The following is a 15073-nucleotide window of genomic DNA, read 5'->3' as shown; positions in this document are numbered from 1 at the left end:
GGATATTCAGGTGTGCATGAACTATAGTACCACGATAAAGCGCCTCGCCGTAGTTGGGAAGTCAATGACTTAGAATTGCTGGTGATTACGTGCTCCCTTGGTTGGGCCGCATTCAGCGGGCTCATTGTGCTCGGGCAACATTACATTTTCAAGAAACAAGTATTCGTATGCTTTGTATGTGGGTCTTTGGACCGCTGCATGTTTTGAGGCAACGCCGCGTTGCACTTCAATCCCAGAATGCACCGCACCTGCGATCTCATGTGCTTGGAAGGCCGGGGCTCGCGTTATCAAACCCAGCACGTTGGCACACGCCGCCCTCCCAACACAGTGCAAACTCAAGTTTGTGAGTTACAAGTATAATTGTAAATAATGGAAATCATTCCAAAATCTTGTCCTCTTTAAGATTGAGTAACATGAGTAGTTTTATAGCAGTCCTTGCACCACCCACAAATATACTGTCAGGGCATTTTACTCTTTCCTTCCTGTTTAGGGAGGAGGTGCAAAGATGTAAATTAGGTAAAGCTAGTCTATCTGCACGTGATTTGAACCGCTAGTTCCTCTTACCACCCTCGGTAGGCACGGGGAACCGAAACCGCCGCATGGCGTGCCAACCCCATCACAAGGGTTGCCGTGGGCAGTGCAGCATGGAAGGGGCCCCACTCATTGCCCTGGATGACACTCTGTGCATGTCCTCACCCTTTGCACGCCGACCCCACACTGACCAGGGAATGCTGAATGCCGCTGACACCGAGAGAAGGTGGTGTGCCCACAGGCAGGTGAAGAAAAACAACAGAACAGACGTTGTAATTTAATACGGCCCGTGCCACGCCCCCCCCCTCGGGCTATGTATGACTGTCGTCAAAATTAATCCTGCTCCCCAATTGGACCTGCGAAACCCGCACGTTAAACTGCCCCCTGCCTCTGCGAGCACGCCCGGATTGCTGCGTGCCACTCTGCTTCTGGTGCATCCATCATCCTGGAGGAGAAGCCAGAACTTAACAACTTCGTTACTCCCTTTTAACTGCGGTAACAAAACTCTCGCGCTATTCATTTGTTCATACATTGAATGTATGAACCCTGCAAAATAAACACATTCACGTCATAATGTACCCGCTGTTGCAGATGCGCGCAGGACACGATGCGGGCAGCCTTTGAATTAGAATTGCACATGCCTGAAATTGTTCGCTTCCTATAGACTCCATTCCCGCCCCAAAAACAGACTTGCAACCCTGCGTGATCACCCGATCGGGTCCGTACCTGCCGTAAATCAACATTGTGGGGATGCCGAGTGAACCGCGCACTCACACCGGCAACATTGGAGAGCTGGGCGAAATGTTCGCACCAAGGTGAGCAGACTCCACGTGCGGCGGCCTCGGCAAAACCGACCGTGCATGCGTGCGGCGACCATGGGGGGGTTTTGGGTTACTGTGTTCCGACCCCACCCGTGCTTGCGGACAACCCGGTCCGCTCCCTGACTACTTTGCCCTATTCATTATCAGGCCAAATTAGATGCCGGCACACCGGAGACCAAACTGGAGCATGGGGGCGCTCGGCGCCTGGACCGCCCAAACTTGCACCGATCAGTGACTCGATGGGAGAGAGCCCCGCAGGCCCCTCCCCCCGATGCCTCTCGGCGACCTCCCCTGACCTGGAAAAGGGGGGCGTGGGGGGTGGATGCCAGGCTGCCCTTCTCGTCTCTTCCTAAAGTCCGCAAATCTCCCAGGTCCGGGCAGCCAAAGCGACTCCACGACCCGGCAAATAACCCCCCCAACAGCGGCCCGCGCCTACTCAAGGCGCCCAGCTCAGCCCAGCTTCAAACCTTAAAGTGGGGGGGAGCGAGCGAAGAGGGAGGGGGCTGGATGGACCAGCACTCGCCGTGAGGCCCAATCCATGGAGATGAGGTGAGCAGGAATAGCGTGTCAACTCCCGATGCATCCACGCCGCCAACCCCTTAAAAAACGCCTTGCGCTTCCAACCCGCCCAGTTAACTCTTCCCACTGGCTCATAACCCTGTTCCTGCTAATCTACCCTACACGCGAACCGCCACCACCAACCCCCCCCGTGGTCGACACCACTGGGCCCCATCCACCTGGTCATGCCCAGGGACGGGGGGAGGCCAAGTAGCTGCAACATACCTGGGAATCACCCGACGAGATAACACGACGATCCGAATCACCCGACGAGATAACACGACGATCCGATCAGCGCAGAGCCTAGGGAACCAGGCGCGGGAAAAAGAGGCCGAGCATAGTTGCTGGGCCTGTTTTATACTCCAAGGAATGCCCCCTTCCCCAGATGAGCCCTCCCTATTGGCTGTTGGCGAGGAGGGCGGCTCAAAGGGGTTGACGCGCTACAAGCTCTGCTCGCCCGTCGTGTGGGACTAGGGCGCTGTCCCTCCCCTGCGTGTCGCGCGGTCAGCGGCAGAGGTGCACTGATGCCAGATGCATTCATTGGACCCAAGAGATTTCATCTCCTCGTGCAAGACTTTTGAGTACCATTAGTTAGAGGGTTTTTTTGCTTCAGGTTGAGTGGCATAGTGTAGTTAATGATCTCAGCTAGTGAGGGAGGTTGGGCAATACAGCGAGACCTGCATTTCCGAACTTCTGAAGACGGATGCCACAGCACAATTAACTGGGTAGTGTGGACAAGACACTGGAAATGAGCGAATCACACTATTGGCTTTTACCCAAAATAAATAAAACAATATTACTCTTAATAAGCTGTTCAAAAAAGGTTATGAATGCCTTCCAAATCCATTGAAAACAACTAATCCAATTTAGATGAAGAGCGTTGAATTTGGAATCAGACCTTCTTCTTAGGCCAGTTCAGACAAAGACATTCTTCTGTTTTTAGGCCAGGTAATCATTATACAAGAAACAGTTAATTGTGAAAATCACCGACAGCAGTATAGAACTAAGTTCAACCCCTCTTGCCTAAACAGCTTAAAGAACAGATTGGTGTTTTTTCAAGAGGGCCAAAAGTGGTGGGAGATGGATTCTGCTTCTCACTAGACATCTCGATTACAATACGGAACAACAAACTTTGGTTATCAAGGGATGAAGGTGTTTTGGTGGCCTCACAATAAAATACGCAAATGGTTTTGTTCGAATTAGGAGGAAACAGGTCCCTGGAACATGTTCCATCTCAGCAGTCTGCCTGATGGGAACCAGTAGCGGGACTGTAACTATCCAGTGGTATAATTCCTAGAACATGGAAGACTCAACGACTTATTAATATAACTTGTTATGCATCAGCAGTACAATAAATCATCCAAAAAGCAGGTCAGCAAAATGTGGTGCCGAGTTAAAATTGCTGTTTCTAATGGGATTTGTCTTGCACTTAAAAATGCAGGACACGATCATGCATTAGCAGTTGGGTTATAGTTTTGGTGTTTAGACTGTAAAGTGTTTCTTGATTCTCATATCGAGATTCAGAGAAGTTGTTGCCACAACAAAGGCCTTTGTCTAGGGCGTGGAGAGGATTTTGTTTCCTGGTGAGGCATTTGTCAGCGGTATCTTGAATTTTAAAACCTTGAAGTTGATTCTGACCCACAGCAGGTGTCCGCAAAAGCTTCAAGATGGGAGGACCATGGCCTCTTCTGAGACTTGAAATTTGCGGATTATTGGTGTGCACAGGATGCCAATGCGTCTGTATGAAGAGAAAGCATTAAGCGTAAAACATGTTTAGAGGGGTCTGAACGGTATTGTGGAAAAGATACATGTTTATTATCCACTTGATATCAAGAGGAGCTGCAGTCCCTGTGTGGGTAGCAAGGATGTTGGAGGGAGGAAGATAATAAAATGTCATACTGTCTTTGCAGCAGGATTTCCACGGTGTTTCTCTTAATTTTCGATCTTTATGCCCTAAACCCTAACCCTACATGACACAAGCCTTCCATCACAGAGGTGGCAATCCCTTGGTCGCCATATGTCTTCGATGTAGACTGGCATGCTGTACACATGTAAAGAGATTGTGAGGCCTCTGAGCGGAATGAGAAGGAGTAGCCATAATTTTAACATCATGGTTAGACGGTGGGCTTTGAGACTGCAGTATTTAAAGCATGCATAATATTTCTAATATTCAGAAGGATGCATCAGTTGCATTCTGCACATCTCAAAACGAGGCAACCTAAAGAATGCAAAGTACTTTTCAGCCATAAAGAACAAAAAGCATGAAAAACACACAAGTAGCTCTAATATGGGCTCTTGTAACCTTAGTCTTATAGAAGTCCTTCCTTCAGACATTTGGAGGTGACATGAACATTTCATTGCAGCATGAATGCAACAGCTACTTAGAAATCCTGTTGCATTTACTATCACGTTACCCTTTCTTTGCTCTCTCTCTCTAGTACGCAGACCACTCAGGGTCTTTCCAGCCTTTGCACAGTGGTTTGAAATAATGTAGGAGGTGATATATCTATGCTTGCCTGAAAATCGAAGAGGGCCATTAGTCAAGAATGAGGATAGGACTCTGTTTATATGGAATGCTGAGCCTATTCCGTTTCTTAGGAAAGACGCTAGCTTACTAATTCTGATAGCCTAATATCTAACAGGGTCCATCAGGCCCTACAGGGCCCCCTAACTGGAGGGGTTCGGGCAAATCAATTGAGCCCAAAGACGCTCTAGGGACACACACAATAATTTGGAAAAACTGCAGCATTGCCTCTTTGAAGGCAACTACCTGCGGCATTGTTGATGATGGCCTGGGAAATTCATGGCACATCAGCTCCAATGATGGGAACAGAGTTGGATGATGGTGATTGAGTCAGATCTTTAGAACACCTATTGTGCAACCTCTCCCTGGAACAGGTGCAGTAGGAAGATATGGATTTTCACTTATATCTTTTGTGCTTGCATCAAGACTTTAGTCTTTCTACGTCACAGTGGACCTACTGAGGACGGCCACCGGGGCTGAGATATTAGACCTTGAGCAAGCTCGGGACTTCCAACATGACAGACCTAGCTTCTTGAGGTTGGTAACACAGAGCTTTGCTTCACTCTCCCAGATAGCGTTAGAGTGCATGAAGGAGCACTTGTTGCAGAACTTCAAGTCATGCTTTAAACCTAAGCACAAAAACATAAATTGTGCAGGATCCGTAATCAACATTTATTTTTCCCAGGTCCAGGAATGTTTAAAGCTTGCAGTCTTCAGAGGGAACAGTTTTCGTATACTGTGTCAAAGTAGCTTTTAAAGAGTCAAACATGACCCAAAGGTTTGGGAGTAGAGCTCCACATCTTCATCAAGTGCACGGAAAAAACAGAACCAACATCGTTGCACAGGGTGGCACCCACTTCCAGAGGTGGGATGACCCTGCTACGCAGACATGTGGTGCCACCTGCCGGGGTGCAGAATGTATTGCAGGAAAAGTTTTCAGATCAAGTATGGCACATAGAAGAGTTCAAGAGATGAGGCAGTAGAAGTACCCAACAGAACACAATTTAGCACTTGTGAAATACCTGAAGCATGGAAACATAAGAGCCAAGGAAAGATCAAGTATTAAAGTTCCGCTCATGGAGATCCATACTTATTTTCAGTAGACCTGATTAACACAAAGGTAATTTATACTTTGGAGTAAGTTTACACTTTGGAGTAAGATTACTATTTTTTGTAGTCACACACCCAGAGTGTAAACTTACGACAAAAGTGCAGGTTACATTTCTCCACCCCTAGATTAATGCAATTGGCTTAGTTGTGGGTGGGTGGGTGACTTCCCTCGCTAGACTCCTTCCTTTCTCTATCTAAACCCCACTTGCTCCTTCTTAATTCAATATCTTTTTGTACTAAGTCTGCCCCTTTTCCACCCATACCCCCCAGTTCCACCCACATTCCCTACTAAAATGTATACTAAAGTGTACAGAGACTCTGCAGTTGAGGTTACGCACTCAGCACACATAAGTAGAGGTAATGTAGAGGTGTAAAATTCCACATGTAGCTTGTGAATTGCAATTGGTAGTACGTTTTGTAGTATTACAAAATGTGCTACAAAGTGCATTTTGTGAATCAGGCCTAGTGAGTAGAGGAATCTACTGCCTGCAATCCATAACCATTTGCAGGGAGCAAGGTGTCAAATAGATATTTTCATGCTCAGGATATTAATTTCCTTTTTGATGGTTTAAAATTTCTGTTTTCACAGCCGTGAGGCTTAGTCCTATATATCCACACAAGTCAAGGTGGACGTATAGAGAAAATTGATACGTGTTCGGACCCACAGGTAGGGTGGAATTGTATGAGCAGGAAATCCACACCTGACTGCATTTCCAGAGAGGAACACAGTATTGCCACCCTCTATCGCCTAAACAAGAGCAGCATAAATATTATAAGATATGAAAGTAGGATCTTCATTTTACTATGGTAATAGCATGTCTTAAGACAGGAAAAAAGATAAATAAAACTTCAACATGGCTGGCACAGACAGTGGGAAACATTTATTGTTTCATAGCACAAATGAGTTACTGCATTAGAACCTTTCCAGAAGTGGAACTCAGCCAACATAGGAGAAGCCCTCCTACACTGTGGCAAGGCAGAAACGTGCACATGGGGTGAGGTTTCATAGGAAGGAAGAGACCTGGGCATCGGGACAAAGAAAGACGAAAAGAGATTTGTGTGATGTAATCAAATACCACAAATTCAGGACACAGAAAGGAAATTGGGCACAGAAGAGTTGCCATGAGGGGGACTCCAAGAGATTCTAAAAATTTCACCTGGATTTCCAAACAGTCACCATGGTTGCAAAACAAATAATACTGCCTAAATGGAGCATATTTCCACTTTCAAAATGTATCGGGCATGTTGTCTGATGTAAATCTGTCTGAAAGTTTTAAACCTGGGACAGGGAGACTTACAAATACTTTTAACATCAGGACAGATGTGGCCTTGGATATTAATACTATGAAATAATTATAATTAGTAATTCAACAAAGAACAGTTTAGTCATTTTACAATACCTGCAAAACACTTTCCACACATAAATAGTATGCAATTCATGCCTTGTTAAAAGTTGTTTGTTGGAAAATCTTCGTTTCACAATCCCATTAGTTTCTTTCGTTTTCACTTTCTCTACATTTAGAAACGCTTGGCTCTTGTAACAGTCACAGACATCAACACGAATAATAGAAACCGTCACAAGCAGAAACATTCTACCCTAGCGTCACATAACAGTCTGATACTTTGGAACTAACCTGTTCAGGATGCAATTCAGTTTGCATGCATGCATTTATATCCTCTACGTTCTTAAAGAACTATACTAAAGCTCAGAACATTTAATAGCACAAGATCTCATATCTCTGTCAATATTTAAAGCTGCAGCTGTAAACAATTAAAAATTGAAGCAGAATGAGGAGCAACAAGCACATGAAAGTAGATAGGTATCATTTCGGGTGCAAGAGAGGAAGTAGACCATTGGGATGCCATATTGTTTTGTAACCAAAGTAAACATGAATATGTAATTTATTTGGGGGGAGCGTATAGTAAACATAACATGCTTGCCTCAAAATCAGGAGTCATTAACCTTGTCTATAACTCAGCTTATCATTAAATTAGATGCATAAAGTAAAAATGTGATTTTCCAATAATAATTGTTTCCTGCAGAAGGCAACTTGTTCTAGACAACATGTATATACAGGTTTTACAACTTTTATAGGTTGAAAGTTATTCCGAAGGACTGGAATCTTATTTGGGTTACACCAGAAGTAATACTGCTTTATGACCTGGCTTTTTGTCATCTCAACCCGATAATCAGTTCTCTGATTTCTACTTCAGCACAATTTTTCCCAAGTATACAGAAACAAACAAAACACATACCATGTAAACAGCCGGTTGTTAAGAGAGCCCGTGCTTTGTCTGCTAAATCGCTATTTAGGGTATTGCCCAATAGTAAAACGTCAATGGCCTCCTGCTTGGAACTATCAAAAAAGTTATTCTGAATGGTTCGTGTCACAGAACGAGCCCCGTCTTTCAGCTTTCCACCCTGAGAGAGAGAGAGATAGGTACAAGAATAATTTAGGAGAAATATTCCCCTACACAATGCACACCATTCTTTCATGATACATTTCATCAATAATCTAACTTTATATTTTAAGACACAGGTTGCTGGAACATTCCCCTTTCATTTTACACTAACTAGCCTTTCTTTTGCATTAGAATGTTGATTTTTTTTTAATGTGTACCAATAGTTTTTCTTTGCTATGTGTACAGAAGATCTATTGCAGCATGAACGTAAAAAAAGAATAAGAGTTATAATGAAAAACTTGACATGTCTGTTAGAAAAAGAACACTGAAACACCCTACCTGTGACTATAATAAGATATCATAGGTTGAATCACATGAAATGGTTTTGGTTGTGATCAATGCTGCCCAATGACTTATCTACAATTTCTAATTGGTGGATGGAGCACAGAATGCTTGACATTGGATGATGTAGCAAGCATTCAATTTGTGCTTTGTTTGAGGGTTTAGAAATTGTAGTACTCCTAGAAACATGCTTTGACCAGACTGTAGTAATAATTTTTAGGTGTTCAGCTCCTTGATAAACCAGACAGATAACATTTTGCGTTTATTTTGTTTCATGGTTAATATGAGCAATAGCAATACTGCTCAACACAGTATATTTTTACAGTGTTCAAATACTGATGACTATAGTTCCTGAAGCCAGGGTTTACAGGGATGTGGTGGCAATTTGAAAAACCATTGAAATGAGTAAATTTGTCAAAGTGGTAGGCAAAAAACAGTTGTCTGAGTTAGCAAAATTAGAAGATCGGCATAAAATGCAAGCAATTTGGAGTGAAAGGGCAATCAAGAAGTGATGAAACCAACTTATTAACGGGTGGTAAAACACTAACTCTAAGGTGTGATTGCTGGCACTCCTAGACTTTACTTTTGAAACTCTACCTTCTCGTATCTGTAGTCGTCAGTGTGCAGCCATGGGTTAAGGAGTACACAGAGAACTTGCCTCACTTACACAGATGAGTGAGTATTGTGAAACTATATTTTTCTTGACTCAGGCCATAGCAAGGTGGGGTCATTTGAACATATTAAATTTCTGATGGAGTGGCCTTTCATTTTGACAAGTGAAACATATTTAGGTCTAGAATTATTCTTTGGAACATTTCACCATCTTGAGATGTTTAAAGGGATCATTATACTATCTTTGCAATTATGATTCTGATTGGCCAACGGTGGAAACAAGGTCTAGCTTGACCCACTGAACTGCATCTGTTAATGTAGCTCCTTTAGAAACATGCATCTCCCTGAAATATGTATCTGTATTTTCAAAACATTTACCCAGTGATAATCTACACTGCTTGAGATTAAGAGTGAAACACTTTTTTGTATAAGGTCACTACTGCTACAAAATACAAATTGCAAAACCACAATAAAATGTATGATTAGTACGCAATACCATACAAGGTCTCCAAGTGGCTTACCCAAACTTCTGGCTGTATAGTGTGCCTTCATTGAGCTCACTCTGTATAAATATATTTGCTAACTGGCCAAAAATCAGATCATATTTGAGGACTACATTTGTTACTTTGACAGGGTGAATTGAACAAGTAATGCTATTTGTTCCTGTCAATAATAGCCATCAGGGGCAAAATCCAAAAAAGGATGAATTACTATGTTGTGCAATTATTTAATCTACATTTTCAACTCTTCAGAGAAATGCATCTCTGCTAATGTGCTGAAGTTAAAGCTTTCTAAGAATGAGGTCTGAACCCATTAACTTACATCGTTTAAATTGCTGTTTACAGTATATTTGTGTTATTTACTATTCGTTGTTTAATGTTATCACCCTTTTTATTGGGATCAATGTATTACATCTGATCTGCCGCCTCAGACAATACATTTAGAATATTAAGCAGAGTGGCCACAAAAGAGAGGCCAGTAAGTCTACAATTATAGGCTTGTTTGTTGCATAATATTAAGTGAGCATTATAATAGGATTAACAAAAGGTTTTACATTGGTGCTTTTCTAGGAATGCTTGGGATGCATTGTAAAGGCTTGCCTGCTATACAATTTCTTTACGATACCACTGGTCATCCATGGTTCCGTATTCCGTGCATCTGGGAATTTAAATTAGGAAGATTACAAAATAGTTTTCAGTGTCAGGAAAATTTGCAGCTATTAGCTCATCGACACACTCATACTCGAAGAAGACTCTCTAACAAGACACAATTGCACAATTTGAAGATTCAGACCTATACTCAACATTTGAATTAATGGAGCATGCCCGTATCAATCGAGGCAAAACAGGCATTTTAATGCAAACTGCCTTTTTCGACCCATGTTATGAAAACTATCATACATTTGACTCAATAAGATTATATTGCAGCTATAGGCATGAGAAAGTTATTGCTGTGAAATAAAAAATAGTAATCAATATGTATTCCAAAATATTTTAGATGCACCCTACAGTAACATTTATTGACTGTAATGCAATGTGACTAATTTGAAACTTATACCAGTTAGACTGAGATTCTTGTTAAACATCAAGTATACTGCGCTGCTATTGTCCGATGATGGCAGGCACTACATGTAATAGGGTGCACTTACCCAGTCTGCACTAGGTGCAGCTCAATAAAAGTGCTTTGGAACGCTAATAGGGACTGTGCGCCTTACGTAGAGTACGGCCTTTAGTGCACAAAAACAAAGTAAGGCCTAGCTTGCTTTATTTCTTTTTTTGTTCATTGTAAACCCCATGCTCAACGTCCTAAAGCTGTGGCACGGAGATACGGTGACTTAAGAGACTGCTGTACTGCTAAGTGCCCCACGCTCTGCTTTTATGTATGGCTTTTCATGGCCCTGTGCTGCTACCTCACTTACACTGCACATATCCGCAGAAAAAGCTGGTGGATTTGAGGGAAGAGCAGAGGCTGCCTGCAAGGCTACTGCATTGTAAATGAACTGAGCAATTCTCTTTCTGTTAATTTAGGATGCAATATCCCAGTAGCCCCTGATTTCCCATCCCACGCAGTGGCTGGCCAGTGCTTGACCACACTCCAAGAAAACAGCACATGGCCATAAAATATCATAGGTAAAAGCAGAATGTAAAACACCATGCGCTGGCACTTTAATGACAGGAGTACCCAGCAACTGGTACTTATATTTATATGATAGCCTGATTGAGCTGGATGGGGATGATGGGTGAGAGGTAAGCTGGGAGGCAGGGTGGCAAGAAGAGGAGGAAGGGGCAATGGGTGGTGAGTAATGAAGAAATAAGCAGAGAGGGAGAGGGAGAGAGAGAGAGAGAGAGAGAGAGAGAGAGAGAGAGAGAGAGAGAGAGAGAGAGAGAGAGATCGATCTGCTGCAGGAGGGATGTGATAAGTCATGAGACAGAAAAGGAAAGTGGGCTGAGCCCAGTGGAGCAATGTGGAACTGACACACATTGTGAAGATGGCCGAGTAGGAGGGAGCAACTGGACACACAAGAGGAAAACAAGCCTATGTACTCCTTTGGAGCGCTAAACATCAAAAGCCACCCGAACATTAAAAAGGGAAAACTGTTTCCGGACGTCAGCAGTGGAATGATAAAACTCATCCAGTCAGAATATCCCAAGAGCAAAATTCTCCGTGGCGGGACAAACATAAGAATACGGAGAAAAGCCATCGAGTCAGAAGCAAGGTCTCCCTATGTATACTGGAAAAAAATAGATCTGGACAATAGACCGCAAAAGCAGTCTGTAGTCCAAGACCTAAAAAAGGGAAATGAGATATACAATTTTTGCCTTTTCCATGTTCCTTGCAAAGAGGCACATATATACAGTTGAGGCAAAGCAGAGCCCCAACGTTTTATGGGTGGTACAAAAGTCGAACTAATGGATACTGGCTGAGGAAATGCGTATGAAAAGTGTTTGTACAGATAAGAAAGTGAAGGAAGATTTCAGACTGGAGGGAAATGTAGGAGAGACTGGTTGTAATGTAGGTAGAGGTACATGGGACAGGGAGTTTGTACTGAAAACGATTCAAATGGGTAGGGCACATGGCAGGAGATTTTGTGGATGTACTGTTGTGCTGGGCAAATAAAGAAATACAAAATGTGATTTGTGATATTTAAAGTGCCAGGTGTTGAAACTCGCTTCATTGTATTAGTTAGTATCTACAAAGCTTTATTTCGATATATTGATATCTTAAAAGCACATAACAATTAGAAAACAATTCATATTATTAAAAACACTCAAATAATTAAAAAGACAGTTTAAAACAGTATTAAACAATTTACAGCTTTGAGTTTAAAAAAGAAACAAGGAACCAGGGATTGCCTAAGAAGGGGATCGTCACATAGCTTTGCATCTGATCACCCACGCCCAACCAAGAAATTTGGCTACCCCACACGCCAATACTGTGTTAGGATCAGATTGCAAGATTCTTAGGGCTGGGGCGTGACGTCTGGTCTCAAGGAGGAGACAAACAGGTTTTAACCATTTGGATCTGGGCTTGTTATAAGCACTACAGACAAAGAAAACATGTGGGATAGTTTCCAATTCGGTGCTGCAGTACGGGCAGGTGGCAGGCGTCTGGTGCGGGGGTTTCCATTTAGAGGTGCGTTCACGTGCTGGTAGGGTTCCTATTCTAAACTGCACATACAATGCCCTATCTCTTGGTTTTCTTATGAAGTCCATGTAGGGTTCAAGAAAGGGAACAGTTTTGTGCAGTCGAAACTCGTCAGTGAGCCTGCCCAGGTTATCCGCTCTAGATTCCTGGGCATCGACCCACCCCCAGTAAGCCCGCTTGACCTCTAGTTTGGACAATGAAGCACCGGACTCCCATGCCTCCCAAAGACCGATGGCCATCAGGAGTTCCTTTATTTTTGAAAGCCAAGCTATTTTAGAAGACCCCTGCAAGCTCATGATTTCCTTAAGGCGGTCTACGTAGCTCTCTAGCTCTGGAGTACGCCATAGACGGGCCCAATAGAGAAGCGGACGCAGTGTTATAAGATCTTTGATAGATCTGCGTCCAAGATCGTATTGGATGGGCTTGCTTGGGAAACTCCTAGGGATGGACAGCAGCTCTTTATAAAATTGGTTTTCAGCCATTACTAGCAAGTCAACATTACAAAAGCCCCAGAGCTCTGCCCCATACAATGCACTGCCTACTGCTTTTGCTGCATAGATCTCAAGGGCAGGGGATATGGGTCTGGAAACTGAAGATCTATGCTCCCTCCTTATGGCACCCACGACCCGTTTATGGTTTAAGGCCATCTTTTCAATGTGGGGCTTCCACTTGAGTTGGTCAGATATCCTAATCCCAAGATAATCGAACGTTTTGACCCGCTCTAGCGGCTCTTCATTGAGAGTGAGCGTGCGATTAGCTTTTCTGCTGGGATTAAAATAAAGGAGCTTTGTTTTACAAGTATTGATGACCAAGCCCCTTAATTTACAGAAGTGACAAAATCGGTCTAATAATTTTTGGAGCCCCATGGGCGTTTTGGAAACTAATAATGTGTCGTCGGCAAAGAGCATGGCGGGGACCTTCACACCAGCCAGACTAGGGGCGTCAGCATCGATGTCAGTTAAAAAAGAAACCACCCCATTAACAAATAGGGAAAAGAGGGTCGGCGCCAGAACACATCCTTGGCGGACACCTCTGTTCACCGGAAATTTTTCTGTTAACTGCTCCTTCGTGCCCCACCGAATACGTGCGTAGGTTCATCGTGCATGCGGGCCAACAAATGCAGGATGGGCGTAGGGAACCCCATCTCGTGAAGGACTGCCCACAACCGCCCTCGGGGGACCAGATCGAACGCGGTCTTCAAATCGATGAAGGCCAAGTACAGACCACCCTTGCTAATCGAGACTGTCTTCCAATACAGTAATAACAGTCTGAAAGCCTGGTCAACAGTACTTGTACAAGCCCTAAACCCTGCCTGGAAGGGGGAGATAATGCTATTCTCCTCTGCCCAGGATAGGATCCATTCAAGGAGGACTCTGCCAACCACCTTCTGACCGGCGTCGATCAGACTGATCGGCCGATAGTTGGCAGGGTCACCCCTTGACCCCATCTTATATATAGGGATCACTTCTGCTCCCTTCCAGGAGTTTGGGACTGGAGACCCTAGTGTAATGTTGGGGGCCCTGGGCCCTCATTGCTAAGAATGACTGACACGGACACAGTCGGGTACTGGTACAACTGGCCTCGAGCACGTGCGCTCGGCCCCTTTTATTAGAGCTGTGTCACCTGACCAGTGACATCAGTGGTGGGTGGGTGTCTAGTGTAGGGCACACAAGAAACACTAGACTGCTGGCTGTAACTCTGGATCAGTACATCCCTCCCAAACTTCGGGAAAAATGAAAACAAATGAAAGTCCAACCTGTGGAAGAAAAATGCTGTTTGCAAACCCCACGATAAGGTTCAACCTGTGGGAATGAAAAATGTACGTGCAATATAACACTGGACTCTGTAAATTGAAATGAGTCTCTTTGGTGGATTGCAGATCGCAGATGGTGTAGTTACTGCATTCAGGACTCATGAGTCATTGTGGCATGGTTTGCCGTTCTTCAGCGGGTCCTATCTTCTATCTGCGCCGCTTGGACATTGTTCTCGGTCTTGCCTTTGCTTGGCACCACTGGTGATAGTTGGTAGTTTAGATAGAATGGTGACGTGATCCGAGTATGGGTTGTCTTCTCGGTTCTCATCTTCAGTCCTGGTCCCTGGTGATGTCTCTGGGCAGGCTTCAAAGTATTTCTGGGCAGATGAAAGGAGTAGGTGCATACATCCCTCTCACTAGGATGCCCCTCTTCGCCGGTATTCTTCTCTCACAAGATGTCCGGGAGGACCTCTTTGCCAGGCTTCCACTGGACTGGTGTTGTCGGTCATGTTGCTCCACCATAGCCTTCGGGCCGTGAGCGGGGCGCTCCACGATCTTCACCGTTGTGTCCGAGTTCCACCTGAAGGTTACGCTGTTGACTCTTTTCTTGCACGCAAAGCTTTCCTCTCCGTGGGTCTTGCAGACGCACCGTCATGGATCCGTCTCTCTTGCGGGACTTGCTGCCACCAGAGTCCCTTGAGGCCTTTGCATATTGGGCTGCCACGGGTTGATGTGGAGTGGTCAGTTCCTCAGCCGGATGTGTGAGCACTCTCG

The 15073-nt window shown here is 44.3% G+C and overlaps 1 protein-coding gene across 3 annotated transcripts in view; it reads right to left on the bottom strand.

The window, feature by feature from the left end:
- The window catches only part of SYNJ1 (synaptojanin 1), a 706257-nt gene that overhangs the window by 383577 nt on the left and 307607 nt on the right, over window positions 1-15073 (bottom strand). For all 3 annotated transcript variants that reach the window (XM_078658404.1, XM_078658402.1, XM_078658403.1), the window contains exon 12: window positions 7801-7966. In XM_078658404.1, coding sequence (XP_078514530.1) covers window positions 7801-7966 — 166 coding nt within the window. The remainder of the gene's footprint in view (window positions 1-7800; window positions 7967-15073) is intronic.

The sequence above is a fragment of the Lissotriton helveticus genome, chromosome 8, assembly GCF_964261635.1.
Source record: "Lissotriton helveticus chromosome 8, aLisHel1.1, whole genome shotgun sequence".
Classification (NCBI taxonomy): domain Eukaryota; kingdom Metazoa; phylum Chordata; class Amphibia; order Caudata; family Salamandridae; genus Lissotriton; species Lissotriton helveticus.
This window is presented reverse-complemented; position numbering and strand designations above follow the sequence as displayed.